This window comes from Neofelis nebulosa, chromosome X (genome assembly GCF_028018385.1).
Source record: "Neofelis nebulosa isolate mNeoNeb1 chromosome X, mNeoNeb1.pri, whole genome shotgun sequence".
NCBI lineage: Eukaryota > Metazoa > Chordata > Mammalia > Carnivora > Felidae > Neofelis > Neofelis nebulosa.
Window position 1 is genome coordinate 122,838,420 of NC_080800.1, and position 17,070 is coordinate 122,855,489.

Below are 17,070 nucleotides of genomic sequence, written 5' to 3' on the forward strand. Positions count from 1 at the left end.
TACAGATGTTCGCTTCAAACCGGACTCGGCTTTGTGAATAGTCTTAACTATCAAGCTGCGGTGATAGAAACGTCCAAAAAAAATCCTTTAAATAGATGAGAAGCGGTTGGGCTCAGAATTGATTCTCATTCTACCAGTTGGTTATGCTTAAATGGAGAGCTGGGGGGTGGGGGGAAGGTAAAAGCACCAGAATTAAGACCCCCCCACTCGCACCCGTTGCTTCTTGCCTCCAACTAGCAACAGTCTTACTTCATTTCTGAGAAAGGGAAGCACTACCGATCCGTTATGGAAAACACACACAACTCCCATAACCTTGTTCATTTTCATATATGTAGCTCGGAGCAAGCAGTTCTCCGCCACAGCCTCCCTTTGATTTGAAAGCAATACAAAGAATAAAGGGAAATGAAAACTATGGCCACAGAGAGGCCGGCGCTTGATCCTTGCACACACACAGACACACACACCTTCTTGCTTCCCAGTTACATACAAAGGCAATTTTCCAAACGGGTGGGCACCAGCCTTTCCCCCTATCATAAGTTGGTCTTCTGGCTGCTTCACAGCTTTTGGTTGGCTCATTTGCACAGCGTTTCAGCTGAAATCTCCCTCCTCGGTGGGGACCCCCAGGGAGAGGAATGTTGCCCAGGCAGCAGCCCTGGCAGCAAGGCCTTGGGGAACTGGACGGGGAGGTAGCCGCAGAATAGACGTGGTAGACTTGGGTCTGAGGTCTGCTCCACTTGGCTGGCTGCAGATTCTTGGCTGAGCGGCTTCCCTCCTTCTGAGTTTCAGCACCCCTCCTGGAATAAAGAGCTTCGTGTTCGTCCTCCCAACCGTGAGTCTCTGATTCTAGCGATGACGCCTTTGGTCAAACTCTTCAAAAGAATTCTTTTCATTCATTCATTCATTCATTCACTCACTCATTCAGCAAACAGGAGTACCTAAAATGTGCCACACACTGGCTTAAGAGGCTTAGCATAGAGAAATGAGTAAAGAATGCCCCCTTCTTGCAAAGTGACAGAATTAGAGGAGAGGTATAAACCCAGGTGCCGGGTGCCCTGCCGATGACAGTGTAAATTTGTACAACCTCTTTGGAGGCCAGGTTGGTGCCAGCTCCCAGACTGTCCAATGCACACACTACATTAGTCAAGAGCCCTACCTGCCTGACTCTAGCTACCTTAAGCAGAAAATGTTTGGGTTTCCTTTTTTAAGGCTATTGAGTTCCAGGGAACCTGAGGGGAGGCTGAAGGCTGCAGTCTCAGACCCAGATAGGGACAAAGGTGACCGGACACTGGCAGTCACAACTCGCCCATAACTGCAGGGCCTGGGACCTGCACCATGTCACCGCTGCTTCCTGCCACAAAGATGGAGTCACCATGGTTCCTGCGTTGGAGGTGTCTGCTTAGCTGGGTCAAGGTCACACGCCCACCTTTAGCCTCAAGCGAGCCACAGGAAAGCGGGCATCCAGCATTTTGTGCCTCTACAGTGCCTAGTGGACTCTGCCCCCCACCCCAGAGCAACGGCATGGGCAATGTCCCAGGCAAAGGAAGACATTTATGATGCTGGTAGCCAAAATCATGACAAGCATCCTCTACACATGCCTTTGGCCTGGAAATTCCAATCCTACAATTTCCTTTTTAAATTTTTTTTAAATGTTTCCTTATTTTTTGAGAGAGAGAGACAGAGTGTGAGCAGGGGAGGGGCAGAGAGAGAGAGGGAGACACGGAATCCGAAGCAGGCTCCAGGCTCCGAGCTGTCAGCACAGAGCCCGACGCGGGGCTCGAACTCACCAGCTGTCAGATCATGACCTGAGCCGAAGTCAGACGCCCAACTGACTGAGCCGGCCAGGCGCCCCTCACAATTTCCATTTCTGTAGAGGTACGTTAATACTTAACACAAGTGCACAAAGATGACTGCACAGCAGTGTGCTCTGCGGGGAAACAAAACTTGAAACACCGAACGAGTCAGCAGTGGAGGCTTAGGTAAGTTATAGACAACACTGCTGCCGTTGTAAAGATTGTACCCATTCATTCCACAAACGTTTGTCACGGCTGTTACTATGTTCTAGGCAAGGGGAGACCATGGCACAAAAACAGACACCCCACGCCCCCCGTGGAGCTTACCGGGGAAACAGATAACAGAGGAAATAATCAGAGAAATGAATGTGAAAGTACAGCCCAGCTGAGGCTAAGAACGGGTACGGGTGCCATGTAACCGGGCGTGGTCAAAGGCATCAGAGAAGGATGCCTCTGGGAAGACAGGGTAGGCGTTAGGACAAGGAGTCGCGGCGGGTCGGCAGGGCCCAAACCACGGAGGGACCGTATACACAAAGGCCAGGTTCAAGTGTTTTCTGCCTGCCCTCATTCCAATGGGAAGCCAATGAAATATTTGAGGGTGGGGGTAGTAATGACATCAGATTTGCGGTTTTCAAAGATCACCTTCAGAACCACGTGAACCGGAGTGTAGTGCCGTGCAAGCGGAGACCACTTAGGAAGCGGTCGCATGTCCAAGTGATAGCACATGGTACCTGGACGGGTTGAGGACACACTCACAGAGGTAAAATCCGCACGGTCTGTGGGTGGATGTGTCTGCCCCATGGAGTTGTGAAGCACAAGGCTGGGCAAAGCAGCAGTCTCGGTATTAACCTTTGTAGAAACAGTCGCATTTATTAGCTGTCCTGGAAGAGGAAGGAAAGGCAGTGCTCTCTGGGTTTGTCCCCCAGGAGACAGTTTCATACGCTCGCCAGGAAATGCTTCAGATTTGGGTGTCACAGCACGTTGGAGTTGGGAAAGCCCTTAGAAATTATGCAGCATGAAAAACAGGTTGTAAAATAGAAAAACACATGGGATGTAGGATAGGGCCCAATTGTTTTAATATGTTATGCACAGGCAGGCTATGCCAAGTAATGGTGGCGGTAGATTATTGCCTTCGCTTTTGCACATTTTTCTAACTTTCCTGTGATGAACACGTAAAACACTTTCCCAATCAGGGAGGAATCCAATATAATTTTTTAAAGGAAATTACCTAGTATATATAACTCCTCTTCTAGAGAGGGAGCAAACTGACACAGGAGAGGTCTCTCGATGGGGAGCAGGGAGACAAGGGTTTTGTTGTTTTAAATTCTTCATCTTTATTTGAGAGCTGCTTGCCCTCTTGAAAGATTTTCAAGTCTACATGCAAAGGGCCACTTACCTTGTATAGCCAGCAAGTTATTTTAATAGCTGAGTATGTTGTCTCCAAATCAAAAACGTCTCAGAGACAGAAGGGGTTTTAGTAGTTAGTTGTGCTCTGGCAAACGATTCCCTGTGTCAGGATCAGAGTTTCTTTTTCTCTCTCTCTCTCTCTTTTTTAGTACAAAATGAGTTTAATCTGGTAAAAGTTGCATGTGAAATTTAGAAGCACACTGAACTTGTTTTTAGTTTAAATGTATGTTTTTTCTAAATTCAAGTTAGCTTACAGTGTAGCCTTGGTTTCAGGAGTAGAACCCAGTGACTCATCGCTCACATAGGACACCCAGCGCTCATCCCAACAAGGCTGCCGTGGGGGCTGACCTGGGCGTGCCTGCTATCTTTTCTGGCCTCTCTCCTCGACTCCGGTAGCAGCCCCCCTCTCAGTTACGACCACCCAAAATGACTTATGACATTGCCAAATGTGCCCCAACGGCAGCATTGCTCCCCACCCCCAGTGAGAACCACTGGCCTAGGTGACGCTTGGGGTGACACCTCGGAGCCATGAGAGAGCACGTCCAATCGCCCTTGCCTAGGATGGTTCCGCACAGATTTCAAGATCATGCCATCCTCTGCCCCTCATTCCTCGTCGCCCCCCCACCCACTCCTAAGTCTTTTCTCCTCCAGGTTGAACATTCCTCCTTCCAGTGTTCCTCACACGACAGGTGGGGTCTCCCATTCATGCACACGCCCATGACAGCTCCGCGTCCACACCTAAACACAATTCTCTAGGTGCCGGCAGAGCGTGGGCAGAGCAGAGTGCGGGCAGATGCCCGCCTACACAGCCGGACATCCCTTTCACTCTGGGCAGCGAAGCCCCACTAAGTCCCACGCTGAGCTGTGGACCAAAATGTTGAAGGTTTGCACAGGGGACACTGCTCCCTTGGGTCACCCCTCCTTGACACCTGGGTCCCGGGGCTCAATTGTTAGGCTCATATTTATCCTTCTCAAACTTCACCAAGTCACCAGAAATCAGTACCCATGCTTGCCCCTGAGGACACAGAGATGGGTGGGGAATGGGACAGGATAGAAAATGACTCATCGCTGCACACGTGTGTGTACTTTTTAAAACTCTGTGCCAGTAAGCTTTGTATATTGCCCAGTCGCAATAAATAAGCCAGCCAATAAACACACTGGACATACTTCACCTGCTCAGATTCACCCAATGCTCCCAGCCTGTCCTGATCCATTTGGAAACTTACGATGTCTTCCAGTGTCCTCATTTTCTTCCCCAAATATGAGAAGCATGCCATCCAAATCTTCACTCAAAGCCATCAACAAGGAAAGGCAGAAGAGACAAGCCAGGATTTGTTAAGGTACTTAAGGCACTAAGTGGGGGCTTCTCCAGCTGGCACCCCACAAACCCACCCATTTCCTTCAAGATGACAAGCCAGCCCTCCTTTCAGTGGCTGCTATTGCACATCTGGTTTCCCTAAAGAGGCCCACTAGATTGGCCACCCCACTTCCTCCTTCTTTCTGGGGAGTCTCTAACTGCAGGGTAAGCTGAGAGAAATAGCACTGCCCAGCAAGGCGCTTCTATGCCCAAGTGCAACTTACCGCCTACCTCCCATAATGCAGCCGCTTCTCAAATCCCACAGCACACTTGCCCTGGTCTCACACGGGTGGGGGCAGGCTGGACACTGTGAGGGGGCAAAACCGTACGATGGGATGGAGGGCCATTAAATGGCTTCACTTATTTTAAGGCCGCATCAAGCAGTCCCAAAACAGCAGCAAGAATTGCACACACAATGATAATGGCAAATTTAATATGATTTATTCATACAATAACTCATGCTGCACTTAACACAAATACAAGGATACCTTTTTCAATAGTGTGGAGGAGATGAATTCATAAAACCTGTTAAGTAAATAATGAATTTTGAATATAAATCACCTGCAAAGGTTCTTTCCAAAGCACACCCGAAACGACAATAAATTAGGGCAAGGGTTTTGTAAATGTCAGCCCCAGTCCTGCTCTAAACCATGTCACCCGCATAAATCACACTTCCTGACTTTTACAGACAGGAAAAAGCAAAAGCGTTAACCCCTGGCCTTTGCTCCTCTCTTTGTCCATGTCCTAACTCTGGCTTCCTAGCAGGTGCCAAAGACACTAGACATGGAGCCTTTGTTCCCTGCTGCCAGCAGGGCTCCCTTCTGCCCGGGGTGTGCCACATTGCCCTCTGCATGCACCTGCAGGTGGCCTCCCAGACACCGCACCCAGAGCCAACCGAAGCCATGTCTGTTTTCTCCAGCTTGGAATCGCCCCCATCAGAGGCCTAGGACCACGGTCCAGAATCCGGAGTCAAACATCCTTTCATGATTATCAGCAGTGCCTGCCAGCAATCTTGGTGGGATATGGAGTAACAGCCAGGGAACTCTGATCCCCAAGGAAAGCCCTCAAGGATGGGCTTTCCACCACATCGGATTGTATTTCAGCAGACACTTGAGAGGAAAGCAACATCTGCCCCACTAGGTAGGCAAATGGGCGGGGCACCAGCAGGAACTTCAGATGCACGTGGGAGGCAAGTCCTGAGAGCGGTGAGGGCTCTTACCCATCATTGTAACACTGTAGGCGATCCCAGGGCACTGGCTAGTGACAACCCTCTCAGCTACAAGTTCTCGTGTATAGAGGAGAGACTGCCTGGGAGAGGTGAGGGGACACCAAGTGCACTGAGGCAGAAGGGGGCTAGGCTGACAGCAGGCTCAACCACAATGGGCTCTACCTAAGGCCAAAAGAGATAATGGGCGGAGCCAAAGGGGGCACCTGGGTTCTAGTTCAATTCCCAACCCCAGGCCAAATTCAAGAGACTCTGCAAAGGAGCTGTAATCTGCAGGCTGGACTTGCGCAAGGAGAAGGGGCTGAGCTCCATTTTGGAACTGATACCCAAAGCCCCCCTCACACAGTGAGGAATGATGGCTTGGTAACCCCGGGCAGGCATCAGGGAGGTCGGCCTGCTGCCATCATTCAGAGAAACCTTACCCACTGTAGCCAGGGTGAGGCTCCGCCAACCAGCTTGCTCATCTCTCAGCATACACCCCAACAGTTTTAAGTGATTAAAGATGAATGCAGACTAGATATATACTCAAAAGTACTTAAAAGGAGAGATTTGAACAGATAACCGTATACCCATGTTCACAGCAGCATTATTCACAATAGTCCAAAGGTAGAAACAACTGAAGTGTCCATCAGGGGACAAATGGAGACACAAAGTGTCATCTATCCATACAATGGAGTATTATTCAGCCTTAGAAAGGAAGGAAACTCTGATATATGCCACAACATGGATGGACCTTGAAGATATTCTAAGTAAAAGAAGCCAGACACAAAATGACAAATACTCTATGATTCGGCTTCCATGGGGTTCCTAGAGTAGTCAAATTCGTAGGAACAGAAAGGAGAATGGTGGTTCCTGGGACTGGGGAGAGGGGGAGATGGGGAGTTGGGTGTTTCATGGGGACAGAGTTTCAGTTGTGCAAGAGGAAAAAAGTTCTGTGGATGAGGTTCCAATGGCACAACATCGTGAAGGGACTTAATGCTACCTACCGAACTGCACACATAATGGTAAATCTTACATTATATGCACTTCACCACATTTTTTTACTGCATACAAAAATTTGAAAATTTCAGTAAAAAAGGATTAATGTAGGAAGGGCGGCACACTCATCATGACTTCTTGCCAAAAGCCATTAATGATGTAAAAAAAATGCCAACGTTATTTCAGATCACAGAGGTGGGATACAGGATTGGATGTGGATTTCATCTGTGTACAGATAAAAACGTCTTCATCTGTGCATATGTATGTGGGCAGGAAAAAGAGCCAAGAGAAATGCACACATGTCTACAGTGGCTATGTTCTGGACATGGTGGTCATCCTCACCATCTGGCATGTATGTCTTCCAAATTTCATACAATGAGCATACATTATTCTGATAACAGGGTGAAGAGACAGGGTAACTTAAGTATAAAAGCAACCACAAAATCAGGAAAGGAAAATGAATATTTATTCAATCTCCCGATTTGGAAGGATCCCCGTGTTTACCGGGAAAAAAAATCACGCAGGAAAAGCGTAATTTGTTTGATTATTTTAAAAAGTGAAACCCATAACCAAGATTTAAAGGCAAATTCACACAACTGGAAATACAAATGCCCAACAATTTTACAGAGAGAGCAATGTTTAAGGATGGTAATAAGCAAAGAGTTAGAAGGTAAAACAGGATGCCACTTTCACCTGTTACCATTAGGGGCGGGGTCTGCTGGGGGTTTTTGGTTTTATGTTTTTTATTATTGTATGCTTGTTTGCTTTATTTTTAGTTTTACTACCCTAAGGTAGCAGGAGAGTGGGGAGAGGGGCCAAATCGAGAAGCTTTTGACAATTTGGCACTGAGAGAGCAGCCTAAGGGAGTCATTTGATGTACATAAAAACATTTTATTCACAAAGTTGTTCATCACAGCATTATTTACAATACTGGAAATCGGGAAATAAGCTAAATTTTCAATAATTTGAAAGAAGGTTAAGTAAATTATGGTAAAAGTACACAACAAAATATATTACCACCATCATAAAGTATCTGCAGAAATTTGCAGTAACCACACATAATACTTAGTGAAAAAAATAATATAAAACTGCACGATAAAACACAGAGCATGATCACAGCAATGTAAAACATTCATACCCCAGAGAAGACACGATATTCAGTGACCATCTTGGGGCAAAATACTGATGCATATTCTTACCTTTTACTGTATTTGTTTTCCAATTTTTCTGTAATTAACACATTAATTTTGCGTTCAGAAAAAGATACCTTTTTCCAAAGCAGCCATAAGATTCTTTAGTGATGTTCCTGTTCATTTCATGCCATGACACACTCTAGAGTCACAAAGCCTCAGCTTCTTGGAGATGGGAGCAGGTGAGTGGCTGTGAAGAATGGTCATGAATGGACGGGGGGGTAGGACAACCTAGGGGTGGGCAAGGAGGTAGGGATTGGCCAGGGAGAGTCAGGGACCAGTATGAAAACTGGTCAGCCGAGGAAAGGGGCTTTGTGGAGTCAGGGAAGACTCTGACTGCTCAACGAAGGTCTGAGGAGACCCAGTAGTAGGCACTGACGGTGTTCTCAAAGGGCAGGATCAAAGAGGGAGTTCAGGAAGACACGTGGATTCTTCAGGGGCAAGGGAGGAAAGAGGAGGGGGAGGTAAGCTACTCGGAAGGAGGTGAGAAGGGCTGGGGATATGGTGATGGCACTAGCGGTGGGGGAGGAAAGAGCCGATGGCCAGAGGGCGCTCCCGGCGCCACGCTTCAACCTGGCGTCCCTGGCTTGCCTCCAGACAAGTCTTCACACGCAAACCTAGGGTGCAGAATCGGCTCACAGAAGGGACTTGCCAACAGCTAGGTGGACCCAGCTCACGCAGTTAGTCTTGGGCAGCTCTGTTCCACTTTCTGCCACGATGGAAAGGTTCTAGATCTGTGCTATCCAATATGGTGCCCACTAATCATACAGGGCTGATGAGCACTTGAAATAGGCAAGTGCAACTTCGATTCTGCTTCTGAAATGTTTATTTCATTTTAATTAATGTAAACAGTCACATGTGCCTAGTTGCCACTGGACAGCACACACCTAGGGGCAGTGATTCTCAAAGTGTGGTCTTCGGGGGAGCAGCGTAATTTGTAAGAAATGCACATTCTCAGGCCCCACCCCAGACGCAATGAATCAGAACCTCAGCAGGCAGGGTCTGGCACGCTGGATTTTAGCAAGGCTTCGGGTGGTTCTGGTGTACCCTCATGTTTGAGCCATGGAGACAGGTCCACTCAACCTTTCTTGGGTCACTAGTCTGGTTTCAACTGAACTGTATCAAAGAACCCCTGCTCAAGTGATATGGGGCTTTCTACAAATAAAGTGACTGTGGAACCATTAATAAAACACGTCAAGCTCAGTGAGATCAGAGAAAGGTCACGTGGAGCCACAAAGATATGCTTACTCTAGGCCGAGTCAAGATAAGGAATGTGGTCAGCTTGGACATCGGAAACCCAGAAAGCGGCTAGTCATCCCAACATGTGCCAGAGACGTGCAAAAGGAAACAAAAAGTGGCTCTAAATTGGGTTCGGTGTCAAAAATAGAAAGCCCCCCCCCCCCGCAACCTGTGAGAGGATGTGCATCCCATCGAATGTGAAATGCAGCCTTAGTTTCTAAAGGGAGAGATCTGTAAAGGGAAAGCCACGAAAAACTAAAAGCTAAGGAGCACTCTGACGCCGCGTGCTCAAGTAGGAGAGACGAGACAGAAGCACTTCCGGTAGAGGCGGATCCACACACAAAAGCGCCCCACGTGGACCCGGCTCCGGATATGGCTTTGGTCACCCTGGCGAATTATGGGCCAAAACAGCAGCTGCACACCCAATGTATCTGCCACTTCACTCTTTTCTGGCGCAGTTCAGCTAACAACTTCGGCGAAAGCAGAACGTGGCGATTTTTGACACTAAAGCTGTGCCTCAAGAAATAGAGCGAGAAAAAATGAGGAAGTGTACATACTGCAGCCAACAGGCGCAGCACACGGATGTGAGATAAAGGCCTGTGTTCAAACTTATCATTGTAACTGTGGAGGAGGAGATAAAGCTAAACACATTGAACATATGTCACGACGAATTTGCAGACTGGATTGTAAAAATCTTCATGGAAGTGATGAGAGCGGTAAAAAGGACAAAGAAGGAGAAATAAAAGGCCCAGGGAACCCACCGACAAGTAAAGCGTAGGCATCCAGAAGAAAGATGAGCCTCAGGATCAGGAGAGATGAATAGGGCCCTTCACTCTTCAACTAGAAACCGTTGTGGCCGGGACACTAAGTCACAATCAATTAGAAGAGCACTGTGTTACCATATGCACCTCTACTGTAGGCTAATTAGTAAAAAAACAACAAAAACAAAAAACTGTCTGAAACTACTGATTTGAAGTAATCTCTTAACATGATATCTTGCCTTTTTTGTTACAATTTAATACACAGAAGTGACTTAACCTAATTCGCTGAAGTTTGTTTCACAAGCATTTACCTTTAAGCACTGATGCACTTAAAAGACACAATTCATTACTAGAAATGACTCACTCTGATACAGGACTACACATGATATTGATTTAGAATGCGGTTGACTCCTCTGATGACTACTAATAACTGATCAGCTTCCACTGCTATTAACAGGAGTTGTGACGATCCCACCCTCTTTAATAGGCTAAGCTTATTACTACCGCCTGCCTTCTGGTTACTTTCATGTTTGGGGAACATGGAACTACATTCTGGGGGATTAGAAATCACCTAATATTATACTAATGAAGTTTTAACAATTCTCAAAATAATTTAGAATTTAATAAAATTAGTGTTGTCTTTAATCAGCAATTAAAAGTCAAATATTTCTGGCCTCCTGGATAAGTGGATATCTGCAACCAACTATTCCTGAAGAAGGAAAGCACTTAACAGTTTTGAGTGACTCAATTCATGGATACAGGTATAATGTAACACATAACAGTGCCTTTCAAGAGGTGATCTCTGAGGTCAAGGGTCATATTACTTGCTAACAAATTATTACTTGGGCCAGACATCTCTGAACATTTTTTTTGAACATTTTTAACTGAATTTCCCATACATTTCATGCCTCTGGTTTACTGAGCATTATGTATCATTTGATATAGAGATTCCACACTAATCACTTTATGCCTAGATTCCACGTTAATCACTTCATGCCTATTTTATCTTTGGATTTTGAAAATTTGCAATCTTAAGAACAAAAACTGAAGATAAGACTTAAATGTATCTGGCATTATTATTTAACATTTTAAAAAGAAACCTGAAATACTGACATAATATTTTGAATATATTGGGCTAAATAAATTATTAAATTATAAACAAAACAACCAGGAACTTAGTGTTAAACAGCATGTGACATACGGTTACTTTTTGAAATGCACTAAATTCTGCAAATAATTCCAGTATTTCTTGACTATAGCGTTACGTTAGGTGATTATGGTCTTGACGGCTAAAAGGATGACAATTTTCATTTGCTCGCTTTACACTTATCCATTCGATAAATAAGCTATGATTATTCAAAATGGGAAAGAATGGTTCAGTCCGATCACCAAGTAGAAATGAAGACTCAAATTAATAAAGAATCAAAGGGCTGGGCTATTACATATTCTTAGGCCAAACTGTTGATGCACGCTTTGATTGCCTACCCCCGGGTTGCTTCCAATATTGTGGGTAATCGCCAAATAACCAGCTCTAACTCCTCCTCTCCCCAGCTGGAAGGGAGCACATTACGTACACCCTCCTCAGTGCTTGGCAAGACTCAAGGCATCAATGACTGGAGAAGGTCTCTGCCCTGGGAGTCATTATACATGTTGTGGTCCTGCAGAGGGTCGGAATCAACAAAATACAGTTCCCCTGCATGGACATCAGAAAAATTAGCCAGAAATTCACGGGGATCAAAGCCAACCCACACAGTGTACCTATAGTCTATCGTGCGTATGGAATAGCCCATGACCTTTATATCTTTTAAGCTCGGCTTGTCAGAATTCCACTGAGGATAGTCTGCGGGCCGGGGGTACTGGCTATAGGCAATAGACTCACGGGGATTACCACGAAGGTGCAGGTCCTCTCCCAGGTCCTGGAGTTGAAAATGCTTCCCAAGGTTCTGGCCTTCTCGGCACAGGTGCACATGAAACGAGGGAACAGGACAGCGAGGTGGGACGTGCAGGCCAGCAAGTCCCGCGAGCGTAGGAGAGAGAGAAAGAAGTTCCACCAGGTCCATGACTCGCCGGCCTGAAACAGGAAGCGATCCTGCTGAATGGACTACTTTAAGGAAGCCTGCACAGCCAACAGGATGAGGACAGGAGCCCATCTGGGCACCACGCGTTGTCTTTTGTTTTTTTACATTTATTTTTGGCCCAAGAGTTTAGGAACAACGCCAATTCGGCACCTCACCCAGTTAGAGGACACAAAATGAAGGTGCCCGCAACCAGCTGGCACTTTTAAAAATGATGTCAATTTTGGAGCCATCAGTGTAATAACTGATTCAGGCAAGGATCACCCATGGAAGCCCAAGCCACCAGGTAAAAATCTGTTGTGGGACAGGATATTCAGAATCTCAACAGTGTCACCCTGCAGATGACTCCTTCCTGGATGTCAGCATATCTCCTTTAGATTGTGGGAGAACACGAACAACATCAAACTTACCACCTGACCCATGTTGTAGCGTCCACTTCAGCAGCATCACAAACATTCACCCTGTTCCGCAGCCATCACCACCATCCATGCCCAGAACTGTTTCCATCTTCCCGAACCGCAGTCTGTCCTCATTAAACACTACCTTCCGCATCTCCCCTGCTCCCCAGCCCCTGGCACCCACTGTCCTACTTTCTGTCTCTATGACATTGGCTCCTCTAGGGACCTCGTGTAAGTGGCATCACATAGTATTTGTCCTTTTAGGACTGCTTACTTCACTGAGCATCATGTCCTCAAGGCTCATCCATGTTTTAGCAGGTGTCAGAATGTCCTGCCTTCTTGAAGGCTGAGTAACATTCCGCTATGTGGGGAGACGACATTTTGCCTATCTATTCATCCGGCAGTGGATACTTGGGGTGCTTGAGCCTTCTGGTGATTATGAATAATGTTATGAACATTCAAATACAAGTTTTTGTTTGAATACCTGTTTTTGATTCTGTGGGCTATATATCTAGGAGTAGAATTGCCCAGTCACGCACTAACTCTACCTTTAACTTTTTGAAGAATGGCTAAACCATTTTCCACAGTGGCTGCACCATTTTACATCCCCACCAGCAGTGTGAGGGTTCCAGTTTCTCCACACCATTCCAGTGCTGGAGTTTTTTGTTGATTTTGATAATGGATAGGAAATGGCATCTCATTGTGGTGGATCCATCTTTAAAGTCTCAATCCTGTACTTTCTGTTGATTCCTATTAAAACCGGTCTGGGCTTTGGACCATCATTCTGGCCTTTCTGGATCTCTAAGAATTTGCTTTATACTGCCCAATTTTATTTCAACACATTTAATTTGTAAGTTAAATAAAAAGAAAAGAAGCTTAAAGAAAGATACTTTTACAAAATGGCAAGACCTGGCCGACATGGCCACCTTAATCAGGACCAAATCTGGCATCACTAACAATGGCATACGCCACCACCGAGTGCCCCCACTGTGACACCAAGGAAGCACACAACCTCATGTCCAGTGTGTGTGTCAAAAATGTTTACCCTGAATCTAGTCATGAGGAAGCAATGACACAAATCCAGACTGTGGGCTGCTGCCCAAGACAGATACCCCAGATGCCTGTAAAAAGGTGAGGTCAGGAAGAAATGGGGGCCCAGATCCCATCAGGACTTGTCAGCTGCTATAAGGACTTCCACTCAATGAGGTATGTGGGAGGCTCCAGAGCAGGGCTGTGACACCACCTGACTCGGGTTTTAACAGGATCACTTCGGTCACTGCGAGGAGGAGGAACTCCAGGGGACCACGAGCACAACCAGGGAGACTTCAGCAAGCCACTGCAGGAATCCAGCAGGAGATGGTGGCGGTGTGGCCCAGCGTGGCAGCATGACTCAGTGAGAAGCAGTACAGACAGACTGAATGGACAGCAACAGGCTTGCTGACGAGGACTACATATTACATATGGAGGACAGAAGAGATGCAGGGGTCAGGAGGACTCCACGATTTTTTGGCCTGAGTCAGCACAGCCATTCCCTGAGAGGGAAAAGAGGGCCAAGAGGGTCTTACAGTGAAAGGCCAGAAGCCCAGCTTGGGCACGTCAGGCTGGCCAAGTGGGACAAGCTGTTGGAAACCCAAGTCCCAAAGTTCAGGGAAGAGACAGAGGCTGGAGATAAAATTGGGGCATAAACTGGGAACGGTGCAGTTATGTGAATTTACAACTTGCTGAACACCTCCCCACAAAAGTTTCAAAAAAAACACACAAAACATTCTCAACCGGTCAGATTTCTCCAAGGAAACAAAGGGCTATAATCATGCCTTGAAAAGATTTAACCTTATCAATGACTTGAAAGAAGGCAAAGCATGCAGCACACGAAAATCACGTGTAGAGAAAATAAAATTGGGCTGTTTAAAGCAAACTGAGAAAGATCCAGAAAGGCCAGGATGATAGGCCAGAACCAAGGAAAAAAATTTTTAATAGAAATCAATATAAAGGGCAAGATTTAGATGTTAAACGGATTTAGATGGATTAAATAAAGAAAGAAGTCCAGAAAGGGAACAACCTGGCTTCTGAGAGTTCATGGAAAACGTACCCCTAAAAAAGCAAATGTCATCTGAAGTACATGACTCGTCTCTGCGCTGAGCAGATCAACTTAGGAAGTAATTCACAAAGAACCTGCACAGATTGCCCCATGCTGTAGCAAGGGGTATCCTGTTCAAGGGACATTTCTGGAAATCTTTTTCTTAAACTGGAGTTTCTGGAAGACAGAGACCACAATAACTGTGGGCCTGAAAGAACGGCTGCAGGCCTGGGGATCTCAGCCTAGAGAAGAGAGGTATTGGTGTCATTTTCAAGGCTGAGATGGACTGGCACGTGGAAGTCAAAGTAAACTTGCTCATTGTTGCGGAGTGCAGAAGCAGGTCACCTGGCCTACTTGATAGATCTAGCGGCTCACTAGACCAGTAAGCTGCCAAAACGGCAAATGTCTTCCTCACAAAGGGCCGAGTCCCCGTAGAAGTGTGCAGGCAAGAGTTATGCTCATCTGTAGGGGGACAGCCCCGGCCCTGGTGGAGTCTGTCACCCCTGCCTCCCAGCTTTGGAGCGCACTATTGTCACCGCCATGATAGTCCTCCTCATCCTGGGGGTGCCACCTACTCCTTCCTCGCTCCCCATCTTCCATGCTCCTCGTGGACGAGGGCCGTACTTGGTGGCTCTGGCCCTGCCACCCCTCCCTGACCCGGAGGTACTCAGGAATGCCAACACCGGGCAGGAAGACGGACCGGGTAAGCCCTGGGCTCTGAACTGGTAAGGTGATTTACATATAAACTAAAGAAAGCTTACTATCAAGCAACATCTCTCTGGTGTATTTTATACCTGGCTCCATCGATTCCAACACAGAATCGAAAGGGTCGATGTAAGGGAAAAGCTCCTCTCCTGCCTCTGGAAGCGGAGCCGTCCTCCCGGGAACATAGAACATCAGGGGCACGCGGGTAGCGACGTCAAAATTGCTGTATTTGGCCCATTCTCCATGTTCACCTAGAGCCCACCCTAGGTCATAAAAAGCACAGAACGACAGAAAACGAATAATGATATTATTCATTGCCCACTTTAGATACCATTTCATTTCCTGTTGTAAAAACCAGAGGAAACAAACACTCAGCAGAAGAAATTCCTATATAATGACCACAAAAAGGGGACTTCCCCTAAATCTAAGTATTGCTTTATTTGAAGTTAGACCTTTGTCCTGAATGAGGAAACTCTAAAAGGAAAAAAAAATACTAAATTCTCAAATGAAACTATCTTCTTTTAGCAAACAACTAGCAATTGCACCCAGGCTGGGCGCTGAGGGACCCATGGTCCCGCACAGACATGCCGCCCCTGCCGAGAGGGGCTCCCCTTGCCTGGACGGGGGCTCCAACAGCCAGCGCTGCTGCTGCCCAGCCCTGGGCTGGCCTCCCTTGACACAAGTCCCGCAGGCTCAGGTCTGCACCTGATGGCATGCCGCTGAACAATGAGCTGTGACACTGTGGCACTATCACTCACATTTTAAAAAGACAAGGATAGCTTATTCAATTTTTAAAATATACCACAGACCAAACAAATATAACTTGATTTGAGATCCTTAACCTTGATAAAAAAATAAAAAAAAAAAAAAAACCTCTTAACCCTGACTTAAAACATCCATCCCTTGCAAAAGACAGCTTGAATACCCCAAGCTGGAAATTTCTCATGTCTGCATCAGAGCACCCGCTTTGACATAAAAAAGATAAAAGAGATTGCATGTTGAGTAGTTAGTATTACAAAATAACCAAAGCCACATCAAGCTGCCATGTATGGATTGGAGAAGGCTTTTGTGGTTGGGAGGTGGGAAGTCTCAGGAGGGCCATCTGTCATCAGTGCAGCTGCCTCAGAGCAAAGAGAGCTTCCGTGTGGGCCTGGCCTTCATGGGTGCACCAGACTGTGTGAGCACTGGAAGAGGAACTGGGCACGGGAAAGAGGGGCCAGAGGGGATGGCAAACCATCAGGAAACAGTGAAAACTTAGGATGCCTCCACAGAAGACAAAATGATGTGGGACTTTACAAGGCTTAAGGCAGGCCTGTGAGAAATCACATGGAGAACTGTCTGTGACATTAGGTGGAAAAAGCAAACTAGGGAACAAAACAGTTTATAAGCACAATCGATTCTGCCTTGTTCCATGACTATATATCACACACACACACACACACACACACACACACACACACACTCCACCGCCACATGTATACGTACAACCAAAGGCTGCCAAACGGATCCCAGATCTGTCAGCACCAGTTAGCCTCGGGCATGTGGGAGCAGGGTGATGGGGACTGGGGGGTGTTGTTTAGCCTCTATTCTTGAGCTTGATAAAAATTTCAAATTAAGAACAAAAGTTTTAAATAAACTGTTTCCATTTTTGGAAAAAGTAGGAAACTGCCTTAATTAAAAGAGAGAAAGCACTGTGAGCCCCAGGCTCTTGGCAGAGAGAACATCGGGGCTGGGAGTAGAGGGGTGCAGTCAGGTCTGAGGGCCTTGTGGGGCCCTGCCAGGATTCTTCTGGATCCTCCTAAGAAAAACTGAAATCCTCCAACAGTCTAGATGAGCAGCATGGGTTAAAAGGGCTCCCGACACAAACG

General features: G+C 46.6%; 1 protein-coding gene across 8 annotated transcripts in view; it reads right to left on the reverse strand.

Annotated features, from left to right (window-relative positions):
* Nucleotides 1–7,627: 7,627 nt before the first annotated feature.
* The window catches only part of IDS (iduronate 2-sulfatase), a 40,397-nt gene continuing 30,954 nt past the window's right edge, over nucleotides 7,628–17,070 (reverse strand). For 4 of the 8 annotated variants that reach the window (XM_058714702.1, XM_058714699.1, XM_058714701.1 and 1 more), the window contains 2 exons: nucleotides 15,292–15,465; nucleotides 7,628–12,018 (listed from right to left, as the gene is read on the reverse strand). In XM_058714702.1, coding sequence (XP_058570685.1) covers nucleotides 11,546–12,018; nucleotides 15,292–15,465 — 647 coding nt within the window. In that variant the 3' untranslated portion in view covers nucleotides 7,628–11,545. The remainder of the gene's footprint in view (nucleotides 12,019–15,291; nucleotides 15,466–17,070) is intronic. The other 4 variants (XM_058714704.1, XM_058714703.1, XM_058714707.1 and 1 more) reach the window with 3 other exon arrangements.